General features: G+C 40.9%; 3 protein-coding genes and 1 long non-coding RNA gene across 5 annotated transcripts in view; all 4 read left to right on the plus strand.

The window, feature by feature from the left end:
• Positions 1-26802, plus strand: part of vamp5 (vesicle-associated membrane protein 5) — a 198088-nt gene that overhangs the window by 43769 nt on the left and 127517 nt on the right. The gene's annotated exons all lie outside the window — the stretch shown is intronic.
• LOC139926818 (potassium voltage-gated channel subfamily V member 2-like) lies at positions 1094-16122 on the plus strand. Of its 2 annotated transcripts, XR_013505033.1 has the most exons (4): positions 1094-1317; positions 1728-3123; positions 3283-3518; positions 15006-15141. XR_013505033.1 is itself a non-coding variant. In XM_071918659.2 (2 exons), the coding sequence occupies exons 1-2, from the start codon at positions 11135-11137 to the stop codon at positions 15270-15272; spliced, it is 1599 nt and encodes a 532-aa protein (XP_071774760.2). In that variant the 3' UTR covers positions 15273-16122. The 2 variants fall into 2 exon arrangements, 1 of the variants encoding a protein (XP_071774760.2); XM_071918659.2 differs by lacking the exons at positions 1094-1317; positions 1728-3123; positions 3283-3518 and adding an exon at positions 11135-12466 and having other exon boundaries at positions 15006-16122.
• LOC144539622 (uncharacterized) lies at positions 16996-19094 on the plus strand. The gene is made up of 4 exons (XR_013505054.1): positions 16996-17134; positions 17960-18014; positions 18548-18646; positions 18758-19094. It is a non-coding gene; the product is annotated as an uncharacterized LOC144539622 (long non-coding RNA).
• On the plus strand, positions 23058-24898 carry LOC139926826 (purpurin-like). Its single transcript, XM_071918666.2, has 5 exons — positions 23058-23174; positions 23293-23429; positions 23599-23711; positions 23798-24010; positions 24526-24898. The coding sequence occupies exons 1-5, from the start codon at positions 23058-23060 to the stop codon at positions 24534-24536; spliced, it is 591 nt and encodes a 196-aa protein (XP_071774767.1). The 3' UTR covers positions 24537-24898.

Below are 26802 nucleotides of genomic sequence, written 5' to 3' on the forward strand. Positions count from 1 at the left end.
CAGATGCCAACAGGTGAGGCTGAGGCTGAGAACCAATGCGCTCTTGCTGAGTCAGTGTTTCCTCCCTCTACAAGGTAAGACTGGCCCTCTGAGGGCGCTTGCATAATAATATAACACCAAACACAACACAACACCAACACAACACAACAGTAACACAGATGGAAATGGAAAACATCCAGTTTTACAGATGGTGCAAATGTTTTGTAGCCCACTAGGGAGTCACTCATCTTCTAAAACACAGAAGATCTTTGGTTCCACATGGCAGCAGAGAGAGAGCGTGAGAGCGAGACTGTGAAGCAGGTAGAGGTTTATCAGAGCAGGAGAGGCAGCAGGATGCCGGTCTGAACGGAATCGAAGCAGAAACTGTTCCGCTTTTAACCTCCTTCTGCTGAACGACAGGAAGAGAGAGAGCGAAGGAAAAGAAAAGAAAACGGAAGAAAAAAAATATGGAAGATTATCATCAAACCTTCCGACGTCTTCAAACTATTTTGTCTATGGAGTTGCGGCTCTGCAGCAGCGTCTGGTAGGAACACAACCACCTGAAAGTCATCTGGTTTAATTATATCTGACTGTTAATTAATCATATACGTTGAAGATGTGGTGGTGATGTAGTTCTGCTCAGTTTTCCTTAATTGTTCTTAATTAGTTGAAACGTGCGAGGCGTCGTGGCTGCCATAAATCCGACCTCCTCACCGCAGATTAAAATATTATAGTTGTTTAAAAAAAAAAAAGTATATTTCCTGGAGAAAATATGCGCTAGCTGGGCGTGTGCTTGCTTCAGTTTAAAAGTTTTAAAAGTTAGAATAATAATTATTATTAGGTTATTAGTAGTAGTGGTAGTGTTGCTATTATTATTAGTAGTATTAAAAATAATATATAATAATTAAGTGTTCTTCTTCTTCTTATTATTATTATTATTTATTATGACCAGAGGGAAGAAAGCTTCAAGTTCATTTTTCAAGTGTTTCCAGTTTGACCAGCAGATGGCACTATTCAAGCTATTCAAACTATTCTGTGTTATGATTTTTTCTGGGGAAAAAAATAATAAAAGTGAAATATACAAAGAGCTTCAATGAGTCTAATAGACCCTTTTCACAGCAGCCATTTTGACGTGTCATAGCAGGTAAACACAGGTGTAACTAATAACATTAATGACGGTTCCATTCCATTTAGATGTTCCACAGCCATTCCAATGAGCCAGCATGCACAACACCAGGCCCTGGCACTGGAACACCTAAATGGAATGGAACCATCTATAGCTGCATCCACACTGTGACACCCAGGGGTCCAGGCTACTGCTGCGACAACTACCTACAGGTCAGTACTAACACTACTATAACTACCTACAGGTCAGTAGTAATACTACTATAACTACCTACAGGTTGGTACTAATACTACCATAACTAGCCTACCTAAGGTTAATACTAATACTACCATAACTACCTACAGGTCAGTACTAATACTGCCATAAGGTCAGTACTACCATAATTACCTACAGGTTAGGAATGCTATTTTATTTATTTATTTTTTTTACTTCCTGCTTTCTGCCCGACCAGACGCTCTCTGCTTTGCTTCTTGCCTGCTTATCTATTTTTGGCAATATTTTCCTGTTTTTCCTGCTGCACTGCTCAAAACTATGAGTGGGGGTTCCTGTTAACGACTATTTCTGCAGGTTTTAGAGTGAGGAAAGGTCGTGATCACTTATTTTCAAACTTTTTTCTGGACAGAGCTAACTGCAGTGTGGTGTGTGGATAACACACGGCTCCCCTCGGATCAGAGTCTTCAAGATGGCACGGACTGCTTTCGACTGTACTTGAAACCAGGATCCTCGCATTGGAAAAAGCTGGAGAGCTTCATGACACACTATTTCTCCTATCGGTGAGCTGATACAACCTAGCAACCATACTATAACTTTTCCAAAGCTTGGTAAAACTGACCCAGTACAAGGAAAGCCCTCTGAGACTAAAGAGAATACTAGCTGCTGGCACAAGTTTGGGGTAAAAGCAGAGCCGTGGTCCAGCATGGAACACAGCTAAGGAAGCCAGCTCATTCAACACCGGGCACCTGTACCAGCAGACGGCCAACTAAAGAAGCAAAAAAACATCAGAGACTGCAGTCACCATCAACCTTACGACTGGAGAACAGGTTTGAACCGTAATAATATCTGCATGAATTAGACAAAGAGGGCACTGCTGACCAGTTGCACAAGAGAGAACAAGGATGGATTATGGTGCGCACAGAGGGAGAAAGATCAAAAAAAGCTCACTCAGTCAAAGGACTAAACCGTGGCCCCCCATTGGATCAAGCGAGCGAGCCGTCCACTCTTATCGTGGGAGACTCCGCTATCAGAGACATTAGCGGTAAGATGTTGAAAACATGTTGTTTCCCAGGCGCAGTGGTCAGTTACATCAATGATAAAATCCCCCAGATATTGTCTGATCACCCAAGAATAAATCAAATCATTGTTCATGTGGGGACAAACGATACTTGCAGAGAGCAGTCAGAACTGCTAAAGCAGGACTTTATGAAATTGTTTGACAGACTTGGCCAACTAAAGATTCAGTCTTTTATCAGTGGTCCCCTACCAACAGTGGACAGAGGAATCAACAAGTTCAGCAGACTCCTAGCTCTGAACTCATGGCTTTCCACATCATGCAGTTCAAAAGGACTGAACTTTATTGATCATTTCAATCTGTTCTGGGGACGCAAAACCCTTTTCAAACCTGATGGCCTACATCCAAAGTAGGGGTGAAACTACTAATGGGGAATCTTCACTACTCCCTTCATCTCCCATCTGCCCACTGCCCTAATGCGCTGCAGTCCCGATATCAGCAGCCCAAGGTCAACCACTCTGAGTCTCCTCCTGTCTATCAGCAGCACTCTCGGAGCCAGGATATTCCATGTGACCTGCCAGAGCCGTTGGACAACAACTGTCGGCCCCGGTCTCTCCAGTCCTCCGGATCATCCTCCCCCCTCTCCCTCTGCTTCTTCCCTCTCCTTTCTCCCACCGGCGCTCATCTAGGGTTCACCGACAAAATGGAAGAACTCGTTGATGCTGGGATCAAACTCACTCCCCCGACCCATTGCCCGCTCCTTCCTATGTAGCACCCTTCCACACTCAAGGTGTGTGTGTCTGTGTGTGTGTCTGTTGTGTGTGTAGGTGTTAACAGACAAAGCAAATGGTTGGACAGGTGCTTGATTGATGGATGGAGGGAAGGATGATAGGATTGATTGATTGATGTATTGATTGATGGATTAATTGATTGATTGTCATACTTGCAGTGTGAAAGACTCCTTCCTGGCCATGAAGGCTTTCTGTCATGACAGCACATCAGCCACTGAACCTGATGACAGAGCTCCAGTCACTAGTGTCAAAGTTGACAAGGCTTCCACTACCTCTGTCCCAGTTGACAAGACTACTACGACTGCTACCACTGTCCCAGCTGACGGCGCTTCCACTCCCACTGACCCGGCTGATGAGGCTTCGACCGCTATCCCCACTGAGGTCAAGAAAAAAAGTAAGATACAAGTCCAAATTCGATCTGTACCGGTGTATTATTTCTGATTCATATTATATTTCCTACTATTGAGTATCTTTGTTTCAGATTCACTGCAACAAATACTAGCAAGCACACGTTTAGGATACATCTATTCTAAAATAGAAGTGGTGTTAAAAATACTGTTCTTCGGTGTTAACAGGTTTGTGTGTGTGTGTGTGAGCCTTGGTGAGGTGAACAGTGAAGCCCACTGATTGCTTTAAACTGCTGATTCTCTGCATTGTGCTGTGAACTGACACAGAAGGTCAAAGATTGGTATTGCCAGTGTTGAGGGTAAAGCATTACTGTAATTTGGAGTTATGCAATAACATTACTATTAATAAGCATTGTTGAAAAAGCTACCTGCTTTTACAAGTCACCAGTTATATGTAACTTTCTACATACACCTGTCTGCCAGAGGCTACAATCTGGACCTAAACATCCTGGTTCTCAGCAGCATAGCATGAGAGTCAAAAGTTGTATCCATGACTTGGTGTTAGCAAAGGCCTAAGCACAAGCAAGACACCAAGATTTGGCGACGGTCAGCAGCGAGCAGCTGGACACAGTGTGAGTGTATTGCCCAGGCATGAATTCACAGGATGAAAGAAAACAAGGGGAGGAGGGGGGTCCAAGGAGGTTGACTCAAGATATGAGGGCAGCATATAATTAAATCCACGGAAAGGATAATGGGATTTGAGAAAACTAAAAGCAGAGTGGAATACTGAAATTATTCCAGCCACTATATTGTGTCCTATTTCAGTACTGCCTACATTTTATTTGTCATTGACAGCGGCAATTTCACACAATCACACATGGAACAGTTTTGGTAGCCTACTATTGCTGGATTAAATGTTATGGAACCGGGCAGTTGAGAGTAAATGAAAAAGTTGTACATAAATTAAAATAAGTTCTGATTTCATGACAAAGTTCTGCCATTACGCACACTTTCACTAATCTGGAAATGACAGAATAATTTTTTTTTGGGTGAAAGTGCGTTACTGGTGGCGTGATCTAGTTTTGCAGATGGCCAGGTCAGATTGTAAACAACTGCACATGGAGCTGGGTAGAGTTTTGTAGAAGACTATCCACTAAGTGGAAATGGTGTGGTGCTGCTGCTTTCCAGGCTGTGAATGTAAATACGTTGTTTGGTCGCCATATTGTTTTCACAGAGTGGCGTTTGGACTGCTTGTTAGCAGCAAGAAGCTAGCAACGGAGCTCGCCGTTTCAGGGTATAGGTTGTCTTTCTGCCAGTAAATATGATACCTCCATCTGCTGGAAAGAGCAGACAACGAGAGCAAGAAGAAAGTAATGTGTGCTTTGTGGAGATTTCATTGAAACATAACGATATAAACCAATATCCACACATGGGGCCCTATTTAAACGATCTGTAGCGCATGGTCTAAAGTGCATGGCGCAAGTGCATTTAGGGCGTGTCCAAGTCCACTTTTGCTAGATAAACAGCGCATAATCTGGGCACAAAGTAACCGGGCTTTCACACCAAACGCGCAATCGCGGCATTGCGCAGAGCAAAGTCATTGTTTTCACTGAAGGACACGGCAGCGCTCTCCTAAACAGCTGCGCAGCCGAAAGCGACGCGCACCACCTTGATATTTCGCCAGGTTTTGCGCCCAAAGTTCAACTATATTGAACTTTAACCCCCAAATACGCTGACCTCTACGAGGCGCGTCCAATGGCATTCCAACATTTACAGGAGGCGGAGGTTTTGTAGGCGCCGGAGCACCAAAGAAAATAACTCTACATTAAAAACATATTGGAACCTGGCCAAAAAGTCATAGCCATGGTAGATAATATCCGAAAGGATGGGGATACCAAGTTAGAAAAAATATATTGCGTTATTTACATATTCGAAAGAAGCCTAGATAGCATCATTGTTGAATTATTTCAGCTGCTTTGAACAATGTTAAGACGTGAAAGCATTAACGTAGCACATTATTCATGTCATTAGTAAATCTATCTACACCATTTCAAATGGACTATTTACAGAAAACGAACCCATAGGCTGTTGAAATTGTTTAATAAACTGCTGGTGACTCCGCTAGTGCATCTGGAAAGGCGAAAATATGTTTCTGTAGCCTACCGAGATTCCAGCTTGCGCTCTACCTCGCGCAAAATATGCGCATTGCCGCTTCTGGCGTGAAAGCCCCGTAAGGCGCATGGCACAAAGGGGTTGTACTAAGTTCCTTAATTAATCATAGGTGTGTTTTGGGCGTAACATGAACTCAACCAATCAGAGTGTCATCTCTCATTCCCTTTAAAAGCCAGGTGCGCTTGCACCTTGACGCATTGCTATTTAAATGGCGGATCACTCAGCTTTTGTCTGGACTACAGGCTTCTGCAGCCAAGCAAAGACCAACAGACCGCATCAGTAACCTAATGTAGCCTATAGGGAAAAACACCACAGCCTAGCTCAAAACTTCATCTTTGGAAAAAAAAAAACATCGCAACGAAATCAGCATCTGTGTATATTTAATATATTGAAGTAATGGCTACGCCTCCGTTTAGATACAATATATACGGGGAAACGGAGGCGTAGCCATTACTTCAATATATTAAATATTGCAGGCACATTGCCAAACATGCTTGAGCAACAAAACGGCACAAAGAACTGAGCAATTAAATGATAAAACAATAACGAACTATAAGGTATTTAAAAAAAACATGACAGGCTCTTTCAATCATCGTGAATTTACTGCATGGAATCCTTGGAATGCGCCATTACGCAGCGCTCAGCTCACGTTTCCTACAGCCTATCTTACAGTGTTATATAGTGTTAAATCATAGGAAATAACCAGTATTGATAACATTTGCTAAATGTGAAATATTTGTAGATATATAATGAGCTCTGTCCATTAAATCCTTTTGGGGACGTGATTCTGAAAAGGCCTTTACTATTTTACATGTTAACGTTGTGTGTGTGTGTGTGTGTTAGAGAGAGAGAGAGAGAGAGAGAGAGAGAGAGAGTAATGCGCCCTTTAAATAGCAGGAAAATACTGCGCCATTGACTTTAGACCAGGTTCTTGTTGGTCAATGGCGCAATCGCTTTCCGCTGCCTCAAGATAGCAATGCGCCAACAATGCGCCTGACCACACCTCATTTTAAGACCAACACGCCCATGGGCGCAAAGATGGGTGCAGGTACATTTGCTATTTAAACAACGTGGGCGCTGGGCGTGAAAATGACAACTGCGTCGGTTGGAAACTAGCAATGACACTTGCGCTGCGCTTTGCGCTGCTTTGCGCTCCTTTGCCCCCTTAGACCGTGTTGGAGACTGTGTTGCTGTTTTCACCTCTTTTCTAAAGCTGTTGTCAAATTCCGCTCCGGAACGATGCTCCTCCCGGCCCATTCAGTAGCTTTTCATTTTTTTAAAACTAGCTTGGCTCCTCCCTCGCTGTTTTATAGCGGAGCTCTCTCCCTCCCATTCCTGAAAAAAATTCTCATAATGGCAGAGTAGATGGCGAGCGAGTAAACTTGTTACCCACCTCTTCACTTGTCATTGTGGCACACGTAACCTTCAGCGGGAGAAAGATCTGTCAGAGCAAGACTAACTGCCCAGACGTCTCCGTAGGTACCAAGCGGCCAAAACCACGGGTGAATTTTGAAGCCAATAAGGAAGTGGCTGAACGCTGCAATTCTTCTAATGTCTGCTAGATGCTGGCTCCAAAAAGCCTCCAAATCCAGCCCAACTCCATGCAAGTCAATGGGACCACAACCCAACTTCTCACTCAAAATATAAAATCAATACATTTTTTTCGACAAGAGGTTTTGGTCTCAGTAGCTAATTTCACTTCTTCTAATATGCATCCATATGGCAATTTTCAAAATAATTGCGTCATTAACGGGATATTACACTTATAAAATGGGGTTGTTTTCCAAGTGATTGACAGGTCGCCTATCCAGTGATTGACAGGTCGCCTGTCCAGTGATCGACAGGTCGCCGATTACGATGAAATGTTTGTCCTTGGTAGGCCTCCATAGTCCAGTGGCTTTGCTGTGTGTTATTTACAAATGTGTTGCAGTTTCTGTCACCATCTAGTGGTCCGAAAATGTAGCTTATTGCATCTTTAAAAATTACATTAAATTTTATGTACTAGTATTTTGTAATTTATATTAATTATTTGTTTAGAATATGTAAGACTAAATTAACGGGGAGTTCCAATATTTAGATTTCCATAGGTTTTGAGATGCAGCCCTATTTTGACTGTTCCTATGGACATGTGTCACATGACATGCTTGATGCATGTGCCAGCTGGGAGTGACTACATGAGTCAAAATTAGTTGTACTCAAAAGCAACTAAAAAGAAACCTAAAGAGGGTAAACAGTGATTTGCTGTTGAAATTTAAGGAAAAGTAGTTGCACAACTTATACTTAAAACCAACTAAAAAGAAACACAAAAAACAGTAAACAGTGACTTGTAAAAAATATATGCTAATTAAACATGTTCAGAGGAAAAACTAAGTAAAATGTAAGTTTAGTGTTTCTTTCCTTTTCCTTTTTCCTTTATGCAAGGCACCTGTTTGGGTCTTCATGCTTGATTTATTACCAGTTGTCAAATGGACACCTAAAGACACATGTCAATTATAATGTATAGATTAAATGTTCATGTTTCAATGTATGCATTTTTGTATTTGAAAATACAAATTACATGTATTTTAATTAAATACATTTGCTCACACCAGTAACTTGTAATTTATTTTGATACATTTAATGGTCATTTATTTGTATTTTGTATCTAGATACATTTTATATTTTTGTACCATCTCTGCTCCCTGTCTTTCTCTTGTCTCTCAGACATAAAAGTAGGGACGGACCTGACTTGGTTTATGTGCCCAATGTCAAATTATTTTGATCATAACTTTTATGTGTATAAGCACATCAGAAAGGCCAGGATGAGTGCATGCTTTTCGTGTGAGGAACATTCTATTTGGGTTTTCTACAATAGTTGTAAATACTAGAGAATGTATGCAACAGGAGGGATTACAGCCAGATGCCACACACTCTTTGTGACTCCCACTGTATCCACATAATTATCTGTGGATGATGATTATAACCTACATTCTTGGTTTACTAAGCAGCTTTGAAGAGACTTTACTAAATTTGACCCGTGAATCTTGCAGACAATAGTCACTGACGGGAAGCGAGAGACCTTGAGAGTAGATGACATTAATCCCAGTTAAATGCCAAGTATGCTCGGAGACATCCATTCTGTCGTTAGATTCTTTTTAAGGCATTTCTGCTTTACTTGATGATATGCAGTGAAGAGTGACTGGGGAGATGGGCAGGGGGGTTGACAGGCCACAAAGGTCATTACCTGGATTCAAACCTACAACACTGGACGTACATGGTATGAGACAGTCTTTCCCCCAGTATTCATTCTAAATCCAGTGTACAGGATGTTGAAAAAGTCTGGAATCAGGTATCTTTTCCTTCAGGTATCTACAGAAAGCATAATTGATATGCTAATGACTTGGCTCAATCTCAATCTCATCTGTAAGACTTTTCGGGCACCTTGCATTTTAGCCAAACCAATATTTCAAACTAGCACTTTCATCACAATGAAGTACCTAAGTTAGAGAGTAGTTGTAACCCTGTTGCCTGGGCCACGACCAAAACTGGGATTAAAACAACAACAAATGTGGAACCAAATTAGATCTACTGCCTGTTAGCCCCCTGTCCGTTCTCCTGAGATGATAAAACAACTTTTATTAGATGCACTTGGATTTAGAAGCTCATTAGACGCCCCAAGCATCTTTAGGAATACATTGCATAGGCCTACTTAGGCCATGGATGCCCATTTAGACACACATTACACTAGACACCCACTGTTTTCAGAGAGACTGAACTTTGAATCTGTTACACTCTGTTAGACCTTATAGAGGAAAGGTCAAAAGCAGCGGAAAATATTGAAAAGATCAGCAGCTAACTTGCAATAATTGCAGCACGCTGATCTTCCATCACAAACACCATAAACCATCATAAACCTTTTTTTTTTTACATTATTATACAATGATTTTGATCCTTTTCATTAGGTTTTAATGGGAAGATTGCTCTAAGTGGAAATTCTCCCTCACTGTTGGAAGATACGTGTAATGCTATTGCCAGTTCTTAATGAGCAGGAAGATCTGACAATTTTAGCTGCCTATGCTCTTAAAATTAAATTAGTCCATTTCCAAATGCAGCGTTTAGATTTCCATCTTTCATTTTGGCCTCTTCCATCCAGTGTGCCCATGTGGTTTGCATGACAAGCTCAGTTCATAAGTCAATCTTATGACACACTACACTAACAAGACTAGCTTAATCTGGTAGCTCTATTTAAATGTCACTGCTTTAACAAGCTAAATCCTTCATTGTTTTAATGAATCAGCTGTGGTTGGCACAAGAATGAGTAAATAAAAGTAAATATGTGGTTAATAATTTTATTAGCCAATGGTGTTGCAGAATGGCCCTGCTGGTCAGGCAGCCATGTTAATCAGCAGGACAATAATCTGATGTCCGATAAGAGGATTCAATGCCAAGCAAAGTTATGTTCAATAGATGACTTGTTTTGAATAAAAATCCCATCTTTTTTAATCACTGCTACTTGTTAGTTACTGTAAGTCAGTGTGTCACAATATGTACTCTATATATCACAGCTTTACAACTGATGTCTCTGTAGTTCCGACATGATCAACAGAAGATTATTTCCAAGAGTCTGTGGCCTTGACTCAGTTCATGTTTGCACCCCCCACCCCCCCCTCCCGCCACACACACACACACACACACACACACATACCCCGCCCCTCCCAATCAGGAAGTAGGCTAAAGCCTTTATCCTCTTTTATGTATCCACCCCCTTTGTTCTCCTTCACTATGGGGGTCTTACAATACAATACATACTGATAGATGATGTAAACATAGTAAAAATTTTAAATTGATTTTCACTTTTTTTGCCCTGATGAAGGTCTTGTGACCGAAAGCTTGGCACTTGATTTATTAAAGAAACTTGCATGGATCTAAGTGTGCAGAACCTTCTTCCTTAAATTGATTTTCACTGAAATGAAAACCATTCAATATTTTGTAATATTTCAACAAAAAAACATCACATGGTGTTGTGGTGTTGCTCAGAGAACATGACAGTACAAGATGCGCAGTGGTATTTTCCAATCATAGCTTTCCAATATGACTTCCTTTGAATAATCTATGGGGATTGCAAACAGATTAATGACTAAGGGCGCAGTGCCTATGCATTCATAGATGGATGCGAGGAAAACAATATTGATTGTTGTTTTTAAACAGCAATCACATAGTCTCAGCACTACGTCCACATCATCCAGTATTTTTCAGATTTAAAGGGGGTGAAATCACAAGGGGCATTCCTTGAGATATGCCTCGTGCCCAACGTCACGCCAGCCAGGGAGCTCAGCAGGGGATAATGGTATTTAGATGTCCTGTAAGCACAAGGATCCTCTCAGTCAGCAACATTAATGGGGCCATGAGGCATCCTGCTCATGTCCTCCATGGTTAAGTGAAGGGGGTATTAGACGGCAGTAATGCTGGCAGGTCTGAGCGTGCTGTCTGCTGTGTAGTCTGGGGCATCAACATGGGGAGCAAGATGCTCAACCTGTTGAACAGGAGACAGAGCCTCTTCCCCAACTACAAAGTCACCGGGACAGACGTCACTCGAAGACCCTCAGAGGATAGCGTCGTTCCGTTTGCCAAGGACAGCTGCGTCAAGACATGGAACTCCATGCAGGAGCTGAGCAGGGACATCTACGATATCTACGCCGAGTATGAAGATGAGGAAGAGGACACTATGGTGCACAGCCCTTTCAAACAGGCTTCACCCTCCAAGAAAAACTATATGATCAACATCAATGTAGGGGGGAAGCCCTACCAGATCGCCTACAGGATGGCTGCCAAGTACCCCAAGACCAGAATAGGGCGACTCGCCACCTACACAGACCACAACATGAAGCTGGACCTGTGTGACGACTACACTGTGACCAACAATGAGTTCTTTTTCGACAGGGACCCGGATGTCTTCCACAGCATCTTCAACTTCTACAGGACCGGCGTGCTGTGGATCAAGGACGAGTTGTGCCCCCGCAACTTCCTGGAGGAGATCAACTACTGGGGGGTGAGGATCAAGAACACCCACCGCTGCTGCCGCATCTCCTTCGAGGAGAGGCAGGACGAGCTGAACGAGCAGCTGAAGATCCAGAGGGAGCTGGAGGCCGAGGTGGAGATCGAGGAGAACGAGGAGCTCTTCCAAGACATGTTCATGGGCCAGAATCGCCGAACCATCTGGAACCTGATGGAGAAGCCCTTTTCCTCCGTCCTGGCCAAGCTGATGGCGGTGGCCTCCAGCCTGTTCGTCCTGATCTCCCTGGTGGCCATGACTCTCAACACGGTGGAGGAGATGCAGTATAAAACCGTCACTGGTCACCTCAGCGGGAAGACCTACTGTGAATACGTGGAGTCCATGTGCATCGCCTTCTTCACCATGGAGTATCTGCTACGTCTGGTGTCCACGCCCGACATCAAATCCTTTAGCAGGAGCGTGCTCAACACCGTGGACCTGATCGCCATCCTGCCTCAGTATCTACAGCTGGTCCTGGAGGTCTTTGATAATCAGGAGAACTACGTGAAACACGAGGCTGACATGCAGGCCGTGGGGCAGGTGGGGAAGCTGGGGCAAGTGCTGCGGATCATGAGACTGATGCGAATCTTTCGTATCTTGAAGCTGGCGCGACACTCGACCGGCCTGCGGGCGTTCGGCTTCACTCTGCGTCAGTGCTACCAGCAAGTGGGCTGCCTCTTCCTCTTCATTGCCATGGGCATCTTCAGCTTCTCTGCCATGGTTTACACTGTGGAGCATGACATGCCGCAGACCAACTTCACCAGCATCCCTCACGCATGGTGGTGGGCAGCTGTAAGTCACCTACACAATCTATTGATCTATCTTTTTAACGGTTCACTCTTTGGACAGAGTATGTACCATCTTTGACAGCTCCACAGTATATATCTCTGTCTTATTATCTGAATATTTTTCAACGATCAAAATATCATACGTGTACGTGTATACGTGTAAAAGTTTCAAGTGCACCATCTTGTGCTATTTGCTGGTTCACTATTACTTACAGTCATCCATTCTTACATTAGTCTTTAAAAATCCAGCAAAGAATATTTGACTAGATCATTTTCTGTCTAGGCTTAAATGGGAGGATGGTAGATCAAACATAAGCTTTTTCAGCAAATTTCATATCCTCATGTAACTCAAAATACAGAGTTATTTTACTCCACTCACTGCCAACATATATAAGGTTTTGGTTATACTTATATAATGGCCTCATTCCACTGTATTAACCTCTGTATTAAGTTATGTACAGCATGTAGCCTACACAAGTATTTAATGGAAATCTCCCTAACACACAAGTACTTACAAGTGTATGACAGCAGAATGTAAGTACAAACAATTACATCTGTTCTCTTTGTACTTACATTGTGTTTACACCCTTGTAAAAGCTAATAGTGTTAAAGACCAAGAGGACAAGACTAAATTCGCAAAAAAGGAACAATATACCCCAGGCAGAAGATATACAGCAGCAATAGACAAACCCAATCGCATGAAATATGAGTCTTCAAATTAGGTGTAAGTGCAGGTCCTCATTCATCACTTCAGTGTTCCCCTTGGTAATCTATCAACTATACTTAATTACCTGTTAAGTATAATTGAACCTTGAATAAATCAATTACTCACTTAAGGACAAACCTAAGTCACCTATTTAAGTTAGGTGTCCTGCTGCTTTAATTACTTAAATGGTTGCATGGCCTCTGAATGGTGTCTCGACTCTATAATGCTATTAGATTACACTACAAGAATACCTGGCACAAAAACACATATAGGCCAGCTCCACTGCTGACTGTCACCTCACAGTGTGTGTGTGTGTGTGTGTGTGTGTGTGTGTGTGTGTGTGTGTGTGTCCTGACAAGTATTGCAGTACCAAAATGTGTGACTGTACAGACACATGTATACCTGTTTGTCTCTAGTCACTCTCAAATCCTCCATTTTAGGGGGGTGCAACAGCAATATAAAAGATCATTTGACCATTTTCATGCCAAAAATCTACAAAAAATGCAAGTATTCAGTGTTTCCTCCAGAATGGTGTACTTGCCAAGGTGGAAAAGCCTCTGAAACAGCATTTAGACCATCATGGGACACTAAAAGTCTCCATTGAAACCGCACACTTCTTCCAATGCTCCCACATATTTATTCAGCTATTTTACAAGTTTTCAACCCATCAATCATGTATCTCCATTTTTATTGGGATGTGCATATATCTCTCCTCTTGTTCACAAACCTGGTTAAGATGGAAGACTCCCATATTAAACTGACTACTGTGGCATGGAAACATCTCACTGCTTTCACTTTAGGTTTTCACCGTCTGCACAAATATGGTTTGATGTCAATCAAGAAAAGAATAATTGCCTGTAACATCAGGTTTAACATCAGGAGCCTCAAGATCACAATGATTAGTTTTGGGACCATCATTTCTTTCCCGTGTATTAGAAGTAATCTGCTATTACTCAATCAAAGAGGGGGGTGGGAGCTGGTGGGACTGCAAAAAAGTATGAAATGTATGTTAGTATATACTGTATGTTGTTTAAGTATGCTTATTGGTTTATTCACTGGCTAGCCACTGGCTAGTTTTACATGGCACTGGCTAGTTTTACATGGCAGAGTAACCTGGCTATTGGCCTCACACTGGTTAAAGTCTCATTCAGGTTGAGCTGTTTATGGGAACCTTTGATACCTTGCGATTGAGTCTCCCAATGAATAAACCAGTTAACAGAATATTCCCCCTCACTCTTTGACTGAGCAATAGGAGGTTACTTCTAATACAGAGGAAAGAAACAATGATCCCAGTAGTAAGTACTGTTGACATCAGAATGTACCCATAATGCTGTGCGAGTCTGAGTTTGCACAGACAAACCAAAAGAGAAAGGAGTGAGATGTTTCCATGCCACAGTAACCCGTTTAACATGGGAATCATGCTGCGTTCATGTCATGTGGGAAGAGGTGGAAGAACGGGATGACATCTTGTTGCTGCAACCTTGTAAAATGTTTAACTCGTTGGAACGCACACATCCAAAATCACTTTTATTTAGGAATTTAAAATCAACAATAAACTAACTGCAGCAGATTTTTTAGTATTATTACAATCACTACTACAAAAAACGTCCAGTCTGCAGCTCGCATTTTCGGTAAATCCAATATGAGGTGAACGCGACATTAACCTGGCATCTTAATGTTTCTCAGGTACCCAGGTTATCCTAACCGAGTTATGATGTTTATAATATCATCAAACCACTATATGGATCTAACCCTGATTATAAGGTATACTAAATAAGACTTTCACTGAAAATGTCTTATGCTCCAGACCAACGGCTGCTCTCCTTCCCCCCTGCAGGTCAGCATCTCCACAGTGGGATACGGGGACGTCTACCCAGAGACCGTACTGGGCCGCCTCTTCGCTTTCATCTGCATCTCTTTTGGGATCATCCTCAACGGCCTGCCCATATCCATCCTCTTCAACAAGTTCTCAGACTATTACTCTAAACTCAAGTCCAACGAATACACAGCCAACATGAAGAAGCGAGGCAAGGTGAGGTTTGCCAAGAGGACGGCCAGAAGCGTCAACCTGTGTTGTGGAGGCAGCAGCTCTCACTCACACTGATTGCTTACCTGACTTGAGGGATTTTATAACTGCTTGATCTGTGGATTCCTAAAACATTTGCTTTTGTACAGGCCTACACAAAACCATGATTTTATGTTAGTGAATGGTCAGAAGCATAAAAAAGAAACACATGTACAGATTTCCCACTGATTTTCAATGAGAACTACAAGAACAAATGAAAGAAATATCCACAGATTATGTTTAGCCCTGCTCTTGACCTATGGAGCAATCAAGCACAATGTTTTGTTTCATTGTTTTCTAATTTCTTAATATTTTATTGGGGGCACATGCCCTTGTTTTCTATTTAAAATGTGTGTTGTTTTTTTTAAACAAACATGGAATAAAGTTTTATATGACATTATGATTTACCATACTACATTTAAGAGTATGGACTAATGAGCCCACAGTCCCACTGAATTTGACTCTCACAGTAAAATATTAAAATATACAATATTGCCAACACCTCTCTGGTTGGATAAAGGGTTTTATGAACAAACTCTAATGTTATTTGCAAGATATTTATTCTAGAGAAAGGATGAAATAGCCATTAATATTGCAATCACAGCTCTCATAATTCCTGGAACTCTTTGCTGAGCTAATATACATGATAGATTTGGAAGTCACGCTGCTCAGAGACAACTTAGCCCCTAAAACCTGTGCATCTCAGCAAACAACACTAGTTCCCTTGCATTTTAAATGTGTAGAACGTACACAATGGGAACCTCCAGTGGCTCACAAAGGGTACTAAAGCTCCAAACACTGGTGCTGCTTTTTAGGTGTTTGTATGCATCATCCAATAGTCTACATGTATAAGATACTTTACTGTTTTAAATAAATACTGTACTGCTCATGAAAAGATTCTCGTCATTGAATGAATACAACTTCATGTGGGGTAATGGCAGGCCAGCACAGGCCTGTTCATCTGCACAGATCTCTACTGACCTCTTCTGGAGGGATCAGGTCCTGCAGAAAGCCTTTTGCTCCCAGTGGAACAAACTGCTCATTTTCAACTCTGCTGTGCTGCTCTGTGAACACTTTGACTCATCTCACTATTAAGGAATATGCTGCTATACAGCAATACAACATGCTATCGAGAAATAACCACACATTTTCTAGCTAGTGATTTTAAAAATAGTACAGAAGAATCATCACTGATGCTGCATTCAGGTCCTATGGGAAAAACATAAAAGCAAGTTTGGTTCATCCTGATGAGCCGTTTCACACTTAACACACATCCACTGAGTAATGTATAATGTACATGTACATATGTTTTATAACAAACTATTGCAATGTCACCCACAGACAAAACCTGCTGTGGCATTTTAAGAGTTGTGATCACAAAATGTTTATGTGAAATTTGTTAATTTTGTTTGTTTTATTTGAAATGAATACAATTACAATTTAGGCATTTAGCAGACGCTCACACCCAGAGCACCTTACAGTTAGTTAGTGGAACTGTAAAATAAGTGAACATTCCTCAAGCATCAATAGGGTAAGTATCCAGATAGTTCAGAGTGCTAGGAGAAAAAGTGCTACAACATTAATCAAGAAAAGTAAAGTAAGAACATCGGGGTCTATCGGCGACCAGAAGTTTCCAGGTAGTATTAACTACCCGAAATCTGATGTGAATGGTATTTTGTACTTGACACAAAGGTTAGCTATATGTTATAGTATGAAGCTTGTATTTCGCAGCTTTCCCCGTGGAACTTGAATGCAGCACGAGAAGACGTACATGAAGACGTCACAGCTGTCCCAGTCCCACACTCCTCAGCGGCAGTAAAGTGACCTCTGCTAGCTGCGAGCCACAGACTACTTTCTGTAAGACAATGGTTCCTCCAGTAGCAGTGTCGCCCTTGATCAAGGTTTGTATTGTTGAACATACTTTCCATTTGGTTACATATGTTTTTTTGTGAAATTTCCCTCGTGTTTCTATTTGTTTACCAGCTACCTAGCGAATGCTAACCTGCTAACGTTAGCTAGCAAGACAGATGCATGCAGCAGGCAAATGAAGGCCAAACAAAAATAACTCTGCTACATTATTAAATGTTAGTGACGTTATGTGGTAAGATATGGCCACGTTATATACGGAGGCATAACTTTGTTGAATTTGCAAGATGCATAGACTGAATAACACCGTTAACGTTGGTAGCTAACACACTTTTGCATGCAGAAAATGTCACGCCAAACTCCATTAAGAAATCTGGCATTTAAAATCCTACGCTCCTCATAAAACATTACCTAACTTAAGACCTTTTACGGACCACATGGACTCACTCTTCAATTCGGCAAATATAAAACCCATCAATAAGGACCTGAATTAATAACATTTAAACTTTTACAATTTATTTATTCTGATCTCTACCGCCCACTACGGCGTGTTTTTGGTGGAAGAGGACTGGGATTAACAGGTGAACCAGTTTTTAAAGTTGATATTTTATTGAACTAAATGCTCCTTGGTTGATACTTTATATGCCGAACTAAAGAGTGGCTCCTAACAATTCAGAAAAACTTTTCAATCACATTTTATGAGATGTGTTCTTTTGCCGATAACGAATGCCACATTAAATTAACAGACTTTTGCATGGAGTGGTATCGGGGCTAGCTAACACTGTAGCAATCAATAGTCATTCCATACTAAGTAAAGATTATTTGACTGGCATTAATTGGCGCCGTTTTTTCAATTACAGACAGCAAGGTATTCAGCTCTAATTGCTGGCATCATCTATGGTAAAAGGAGATATGGTGAGATATTCGTGATATTTGTCATTGTACACAATGTCCTTTATTGTAACTGAGACCAACTTACTTTAATTATAGTAGCAGCTTTGATTTCATAGATGTGCATAAGTACAGTGTGCATACCTAATGTTATTTGTTTTAAAAAAAATCAGAGGTCTACTATTGGAAAAATGACTTTCACAAAATGACAGATGAAAATAAAACTATGGAATGTCATTCATTATCTATCTTGAGTTGTGGGGGCAGCAGTAGTTTAAAGGTTAGAAAAGCAGACAGATCGCTCTGCTCCCTCAACAACCACCACTGACTTACCCTTGAGCAAGGCACTTGCCCCAACAGTTCCAGTGGAGCTGGTTGTACTGGGCAGCTCCCAGGTGTGAATGAGTGTTATATGTGAAGCAGGGCTGGAAAAGAAGATGCATACTCAACTATTTTCCCTAACCCTGTTGAGCAAGCAATGAATATCGGGTAGCATTTTTTTTTCTATAACAAATGTTAGTTTTTGAAATGAAACCCTTCACTCGCTCCCCCCTCAGATGAGCTGAAGCCTATTGCTGCTGAGGAGAGGAGGGTGGAGGAGGAGGAGAAAAAGATCCGGGAGGAGAAGGAGCGCATTGCCAAGCAGCTAGCAGAAGGTAGCCTCATCAGACATATTGACACAAGTCAATCAATCAGTCTCACATCCCACCTTTCATATGCACAGATCTATATGCTGCACGACTGATTGTTTTCCTTTGTCTTTACAGCAAGTGAAGACACCATTCTGAAATAAAGCCCTGGAGATGAGGTGGTCTGTCATGTGAGGATCTCCACATCAACCTTCCCTTCCTTACTTGGGTGCAACAAGGTCAAAATTGGGTCACAACCTGTCCACCACTCCCGTTCTGTGGATATGTTCACTCTTACCTCAGATACCCACACTTTGTCTGGACCGCCAGATACAGTTAGTTACATAAATGTGTGAAATAATGGCTTGTTTGACTTTGAAGCATTGTAATATCGCAAAATGCAGCTGCACTCTAAGTTATTAAGTTCATGTTTGTACTTAAAGTAATGTCATATAAATACAGAACTAAACAGTCACTGAAGTTTCTGTCTTTTGTTTACCTGTGTGTGACACTTGGTTATATATAATATCCAGTGTTCCTCCCGCCAATTTAAGTCAATGCATTATTGTCAGTTAGTTACTGCACAGGTCAGAGATGTAATATTAAAGGGATACCTTGTCATTTTGCAATTTAGTTGGTTAATTTTTCATTCATCAGATAGTCACCACATTGGAGAAAAGTTTTTTTTATTTTTGTCCATAAGTGACTTGTTGGCATTCCTCATAGAAACCTATAGGGAAATGGCTAGCACTTCTTTAACTAAAATACATCATGTTGAACAAGAAGTGTCAGCATTACGGCACTCTAGAAATCACCACCTACAGTATATTATGGGTCAGCTGTGTCCATCTGTCAAACGTGATATTTCAGATGATACCTGATTTTGACTAAACTTGGGAGGGATGGTGCATCTTCACACTGTGTTCCAACATGTAAAGAAAATACACTTATTGGCCTGATGGGGGTGCTATAAAAGTAAACAAACATCACTGGTCTGCTTTTGATGAAGGGATGATGCGTCTTTGCATGATGATCCAGTGTTTAATAAAAGTACACTGCTTGGCCAAATGAGGGCGCTATAATTATAGGTCAAAATTGTAACTCCTACTGTTTGACAGTGTTTGTTATAAAGTTCTGGCTGGCCTGTAAAGAAGTTAAGTAACTTGGTGATATAATGGTGATCACGGGATGAATCCTCAAAACACTTATGGGAAATGCATCATATACTTAAACTTTGAATAATACCCATGTGTAGATTGAGTTATGGCACTTGTGTCTAGGTATAGGCTATCTCAGTCAATTTCCTTACCTTGCCGGGTTACTACATAGGATAGATTTTGAAAATGCACATTGAAGTATGGCTGAACATTTTAGATGTAGCTGTAGACCCCCTGTCCCTTCACATTGTGGTATTTGTTGTGTAGAATAATTTTAAGAGCAATATAGCCCTGTTGAGTGATTTCCAAACTTTTTCATGTGAAGGATACCCAGAAAAATGGGCATTAGACCACAGATTCCAATTTCAGATTTTCCAAGTAATGACATCTGGGAATATTTTTGTGGTCAAATATGACTCAATAAAATGTTAAAACTGACTATAGTGTGGGAACAGTGAAACCTCTGATCTAAACAGTCATCCGCATACATTGTGCAGACTTCTACGGAGTGAAATAACTGACATTTAACTATTCCTAGTTTTGCTGGGAATGCCTGGAACCCCTTCAGGGACCCCGGATTGAACCAATGGCCTTGCTGACAGTCATACTGCCTCACGGTCATCAGCATTCATCATACTGAACACCAACTCAAATCTTAAAATCAAAGAAGAATCAAACAAGAAAACAAGGCATAGGGAAAAAAGTATTTTTGAAATTAAAAATGTGTAGGGGGGTGTGTGTATCCTTGCCTCCTTCCTCTGAGGAAAATCCTTTTGTTACGCAATCTGCCCTGCTGGTATCCAGAAATCACTGGTCTGACATGGCTGGATTGTTGAAAGTTGTGAGAACTTGAGGAAGGGCGCGTCCACAAGAGGATCAGTTAAACCTATCTTTTGTTTTCAGATTAGAGCAGAGTTAATTCTGTTGAGACGCTCTCTTTCTGCAACAGGTCAGGATATTTGTTTTGACAGCGCTGAACAGCCGAGGATCTTAAGGCACAGAAGCCAAAGCTAATATCTTCTGGTTATATATAGAGCAACAACAATGCTAGCGCAACCTAAAAATATAGCTGGACGCATTAACACGCTGCTCGGCTTTACTTAGCTCACACCTACTGTATTGTACAGGAATACCTGATAAGGTGGCCTGATCAGGGGTGGGCAGTGGAGAATTACATGTAAGGTGATTACGGTGATCGGATCTGACAAAAATTGTTCAATTTAATAAGATATAGTTACTCCAAAAATCAGATCACAGACTTGTACAATAGGAGAATACTTGTTGTATTGCTCAGTAAAATGTTTGAATGAAGAAAATGCTTTTTTGTGAGCTTAGATACAAATATTTACACATAATGACAATATATTCAAGGTTGTAGAAGATAGTTATGTTTAAGATACAAATGTCCAAGTTGGAATAAATATTAAAAATTTCGACTTCATATTCCATATTCTGTCAATTTTGTAAGTGTTTTGACAAAAACAAACATCAAACTCATACAATGAATTAAAAAAGAAATAAGAATAGAGGGTAAAAACAATGGTAAAAAAAATACATCACGTAAAAGTCTAAAAATAAGCTTTAAGAAATGATGGAAAAGATGATACTGATGACAGATCTTGAGTAACTAAGCAAATTACTTTATGATACTGCAATTTGAAGGAGCTAATTAGCAATCTGATGGATTACTTTTTGGAAAGTAACACTCCCCACCCTGGTGCTGATAACACGGTGTCATGCATGCTGGCGCAAAACCGATGTCAACATTCCTCTAATACGCTTCAGCCGCCTTCTGAACGTTTTGTCTGGGATTACAGGTGGAAGCTGCGGCAGCATTTAGGGACAAGATAACAGTAAGTTACTTAACCAACTGACAGCCGACAGAAACAGCTGAGGCTCTGTTGGGATAACAACACATCAGTGAGATTTTCCTGTCAGGTGTTTGCAGGCCATACATGGTGTTGATATTAATCTTACATCTCATTTTTTTTGTGTATTTTTTTTTGTTTTGTCTTACCACATATCTGAGACTACACGTAGTGTTATATATTATCAATACTGAATATCATAAAATGTTAAAGGGATGTTTCAGGTGGTATTTGATGCAGAACTTGTAATCGTACGACATACATTATGATTGAATGTATTTGATTTGAACGGTCTTTTATTTGATTCATAATGTTTGATTCATAATGTTTGATTCATAATGTTTATCAAGTCAAGACAACCTCTCTTAGAAGTGGATCTTCATGGAATTTTATGGAATTCAATTCACATTTCCGTTTCCTTAGAGCTGGGTGCAATTCCAATTCCAACTCCAGGAACTGAATTGGAATTTACCATGCATTCTCAATTCAATTCATGAATGGCCCCAACCCTGCCTGAGATAATGCAACATTTTATCTGAAGATATACCACATACATGAGGCAGAGGGCTGGTTTGATAGACACTTAACGCACAGTAAACAAACTCCAAATCCTACTACCATCCCATCTCATAGCTCTTCTTTACCTACACTGTATATTACATTACCCTCTGAGCAGGTATACTGTATATCGAGGAAACAGAAAGAATGAGTCTACAAATCTGGCGTCCTTACAGTAAGCCTCAAATTAATTAAATTACGTTTCCACGTAACCCAGGTGCCTAAAATACTCCTGTTGTATCATGTAAACACTTGACTGTGGCCGCTCGGCCCGAGGCTCAGGTCAGGCCTTTACCCTGGACATCTGCCTTTATGCCATTATGCAGCCCTGCTAACAATTACATAAAGCCTACTGTATATGCTGCTGTATGCAAGGGTTCATCAGCTTACGGCGGGGATTTTGTTAACTGGATTAGAGGTAGATTTAAACCCTGTATTTAGGTTGAAGCAGTGAAAATAAGTGAGCTCGTCTGTGCCTCTGGTATATAAAGGCTGACACGCCGTCTGCTCACCACAGTCGGGACTTTTCTGCTCTGGATTGAAACCTTCTGCAGCTCACAGCCTCATTCTACGCTTCAGGTAAGGTGCTGCTGCTCCACGGGGAACTGGGGAACTTTTTAGTAGGAAGAGTAGCCATTTTTAACGATTCGAAGAGATTTTGCAAGATGAATAACTTAAATGAATAGATCTACTGCTGTAAATAAGTACCAGAACAGTTGGGCTGAAATGAACTAAGTCTGTTTTCAGAGTTTGATAGTGGGAAAATCAACATTGACCAGTACTTGTAAATTTAAAAAAATGAATATTAACCCTATCAGGTAAATTAAAGTGTGCTTGCTTTGGCTTTTGCCCAGAATGGACTTCCAAATGTATGCGGTGGTGCTGGCTTTCCTGGCCTGCGTGGAGCAGAGCCTGGCCTCCTCCTGCGTGGTGGACAGCTTCACAGTCAAACAGGACTTTGACCCTGCAAGAGTGAGTACACAAATATATCTATTATACCATTAGACATATTTTTACATTATCCATATTGTATGGATGAAATGAGAAGCGCTATATTGGTCTTTCTAACTTGTGTTGTTCTGGCTTACAGTATGCGGGAAAGTGGTACGCTCTGCAGAAGAAGGATCCTGAGGGTTTGTTCCTGCAGGACAACATCTCTGCTGAATACACCGTTGGGGACGACGGCTCCATGGTGGCCTCCTCCAGGGGCCGGGTCACTCTGTTCGGGTGAGCGCTTGATGAGCGCAATTCAATGTGTCTAAGAATAACATACAGAGGGAAATCAGTTTCCTAAGATGAATTTAGCGATTTAGAAAGTAATTTAGCATCTATTCCTGCTTCCCCTTGTGCTGGAAAATGGGATTGTGAATGAGTTTTTTTCTACTTGCCCGTCTAGATTCTGGGTTGTGTGTGCTGACATGGCCGCCCAGTACTCAGTGCCTGACCCCACCACCCCCGGCAAGATGTTCATGAACTACCAGGGACTGGCCAGCTACCTGTCCAGCGGCGGTAAGCCTCTTCACTGACACATGCACACACACACACACACACATCACACACACAGGACTAATTTCTTTCCTCTCTGCCCCTCCCAGGTGACAACTACTGGGTCATTGACACAGACTACGATAACTACGCCATCACTTACGCCTGCCGCACCGTGAAGGACGACGGAAGCTGCGACGACGGCTACGCCCTGATCTTCTCCCGCAACCCCCGCGGCCTGCCCCCTCCCATCCAGAGGGCCGTCCGCCAGAAGCAGGAGGAGATCTGCATGGCCGGACAGTTCCAGCCCGTGCTGCAGTCCGGTACGCACCCGGACTTTCACGCTCCGCTAGATAAATAGACAAGCGGTGACCAGAAACCTCCACTTGCCTTCACATTTTTAGGGATTTAGGGATTTTCTTATTCAGAGTGACTTACAATGAGTGCAAGAGAAGTATAACTTTCAGTTCTCGGATTGCCAAAATTACAATTATAGTAAGGAGTGCAAGGGTCTAAAACCACAGTAAACTGATAATTGATATAACAAAAATTAATGTGTCCTTAGGATGATCACTGACATGTATTGATAACTTTAATGTGGGAGCACAGGAAAGTAATTTAGCTCCACAGTGTGTGACAATAATTGAAAAAAACAATCCCTGCTTTGAATCCTAATTTGTACATGAGCTCCCTTGAATGGATTTATTTTTTGAGGACAGGCAGGACAAATGCTAATAAAGTATTTAGACATTTTAGCCTAAATATCCTGTGTAAATGGTTAAGCTTCTCTTTCATGAAAACTGATCTGACCCTTGTTCCCTCTTTCTCTTCTCAACAGGAGCTTGCTAAACTCGTCCCAAGTCGGAGTTTGTTGTGCAACCCTGCATCATGTTGGCTCGGTCGTCCTGCCCAAGATGAAGACGGAGGTCCTCTCAAAGACGCACATAGGGGATTATTAGGCACATTAAGCTAAAATTTACCATTTGCTATGTCCAAATGTCGAAGACAAGAACAAAACATCAGGTAAATCCAATTCAAACCCCCCCCGGTCGATACATTAACATTAACAGCTAATGATACTATGCAAATTACAGTTACAAACCAAATGCGATGAAAACCACAGGTGGTGGAATGAATGTGGTGATATAATCGACCATACATGTTGTCACATTGATGGGTAACATCTGTACTGTTCAATCAGTCTGTATTGGTGGCAATAAATTTTGTAAAGAAATCTGTATTTGTCCTTGTCTTTGTAAAAACTGTTCTTTTGGTGCATGGTGCAATGAATAGACTTCAGTTGGTAAAGGATCAATCTTTTACTCTTAGCTTTTACTCTATTGTGCAAAGGCAACAGAACGTGTTCATATTTCCAAATAGGAAGCATTTCAAGTAGGCTATTATAAAAAACAAAACAACAAAATTATTTTGAAAACAGATTTCAAAAGACTAGGGATCCACCGATCAGATTTTTTGGGGTCAATTCTGATTAGCGATTCTGTAACAGCAAACATGCATAGCAAGCATGGACAGTAACTTTTCAATACAGCACTGTGTTTAACAGATTGTTCTTTTAATTGGCTGACATAGCTGGCCAAACCACATGGAAATAAATCTGTTTATTATCGAGACATAGTATTTACATGCTAGTGTACGTGTGATAGTGCTTGAAAAAGGTTTTCCCTGCAGCTATCCAATACATTAAACTGTTTCTGATCATACAGGCTATGAAATTCATAACACAACATCAGAAAGAGTTCCAGGTAAGACTATAGTGCAAAGTGGAAAGATATTGAGATGACTGTAGCAGACATTCCAGTCCAGTCCCTAATTGGTAATACTAAACTAGTAAAGGCATTACAAGACTCAATAGATCCAATAAGTTCCCACACACTGAATATTTGGTTTGATCTAATTAAACAGTAGAAATTAGAAAGGGAAGTGAGATTGTTGAGCTGGTTTGCTTATGATGATAGATTTAAACCAAGTTTGAGTGACCAAAACTTCAGAAATTGGGAGAGAAAGGGAATCACAGCAATGTGTACAATAATCAAGAATGGAAATATAATGAGTTTTCAGGATTTGAAAGAGAGATATGGATTAGAAAATGAGGATTTCTTTAGATATTTACAGTTGAGGGATTATTTTATAAAGGAAATACAAAACTCAAAAACCTTGAATGGAGTGCTTGATGTAATGATGCAGACATACAGTGGGACAAGATTCAAGGCAATCTCGGTGCTATACCAAAATCTAAGAGACTGTAAAGCTTCCTCTACTATGTACATTAAGGCTAAATGGGAGAGGGAACTGAACATTGACATTACAACGGAAGAATGGCTCAGCATGTGCGAAACATAACACACCACTACAAATTCAAGAACATGGAAGGAGTTTGGAGGGAAAAATCTAACCCGCTACTTCATTACACCTAAAATAAAGAGTAAACAAACTGGTTCACAACAATCATGTTGGCGGATATGTGGGAATAGAGAGGCAAACCACACACACATTTTTTGGGAATGTCATAAATTACACTCCTTTTGGGAAAATGTGCATGTTACAATTAAAGACATTCTGGGATATGCAATACCTAAGGAATGCAAAGTTATGTACCTTGGAAATATAAATGATTGTGTCATTGACAATGATAGATATTTAACCAAGATATTATTGATCACAAGCAAGAAGGCAATAACAAGAAATTGGTATAAGACTGAACCCCCTACTAATTTATAATATGGAAAAAATGACTTATCAGCTTAGAGTGAGAGAAAATGTTTTTGTTAGTAAATGGAAGAAATGGATGATTTATGACACAGTGGAAAATGCTTACGGACTAACTGATATGTAAATTTCAAGATACTGGATTTGTATACGCCCTTCTTCGATAATGGACACTTGTAACCATGGCTGTTTTGTTTTTGTTATCTGTTTATTTTGTTTGCTTCTGTTTTCTTTTTCTATCTTTCTGGTTGTAAAAAAGTCATAAGTCAACATACACAATAATTTTGGTTGCATGCACAAACAAAAACTCAATAAATATTAAAGTAAAGAGTTCCAGGTAATAGCTGAAAACAGGGATTGAATACAATAATCAAACGCAGTGAAATGA

This window comes from Centroberyx gerrardi, chromosome 8 (genome assembly GCF_048128805.1).
Source record: "Centroberyx gerrardi isolate f3 chromosome 8, fCenGer3.hap1.cur.20231027, whole genome shotgun sequence".
NCBI lineage: Eukaryota > Metazoa > Chordata > Actinopteri > Beryciformes > Berycidae > Centroberyx > Centroberyx gerrardi.

Coding starts and splice junctions, on each gene's coding strand:
- LOC139926818 (XM_071918659.2), top strand. CDS start 11,135: ATGGGGAGCAAGATGCTCAACCTGTTGAACAGGAGACAGAGCCTCTTC. Junction 12,467..15,005: donor ACGCATGGTGGTGGGCAGCT/GTAAGTCACCTA, acceptor TCCCCCCTGCAG/GTCAGCATCTCCACAGTGGG.
- LOC139926826 (XM_071918666.2), top strand. CDS start 23,058: ATGGACTTCCAAATGTATGCGGTGGTGCTGGCTTTCCTGGCCTGCGTG. Junction 23,175..23,292: donor AGGACTTTGACCCTGCAAGA/GTGAGTACACAA, acceptor TCTGGCTTACAG/TATGCGGGAAAGTGGTACGC. Junction 23,430..23,598: donor GGCCGGGTCACTCTGTTCGG/GTGAGCGCTTGA, acceptor TTGCCCGTCTAG/ATTCTGGGTTGTGTGTGCTG.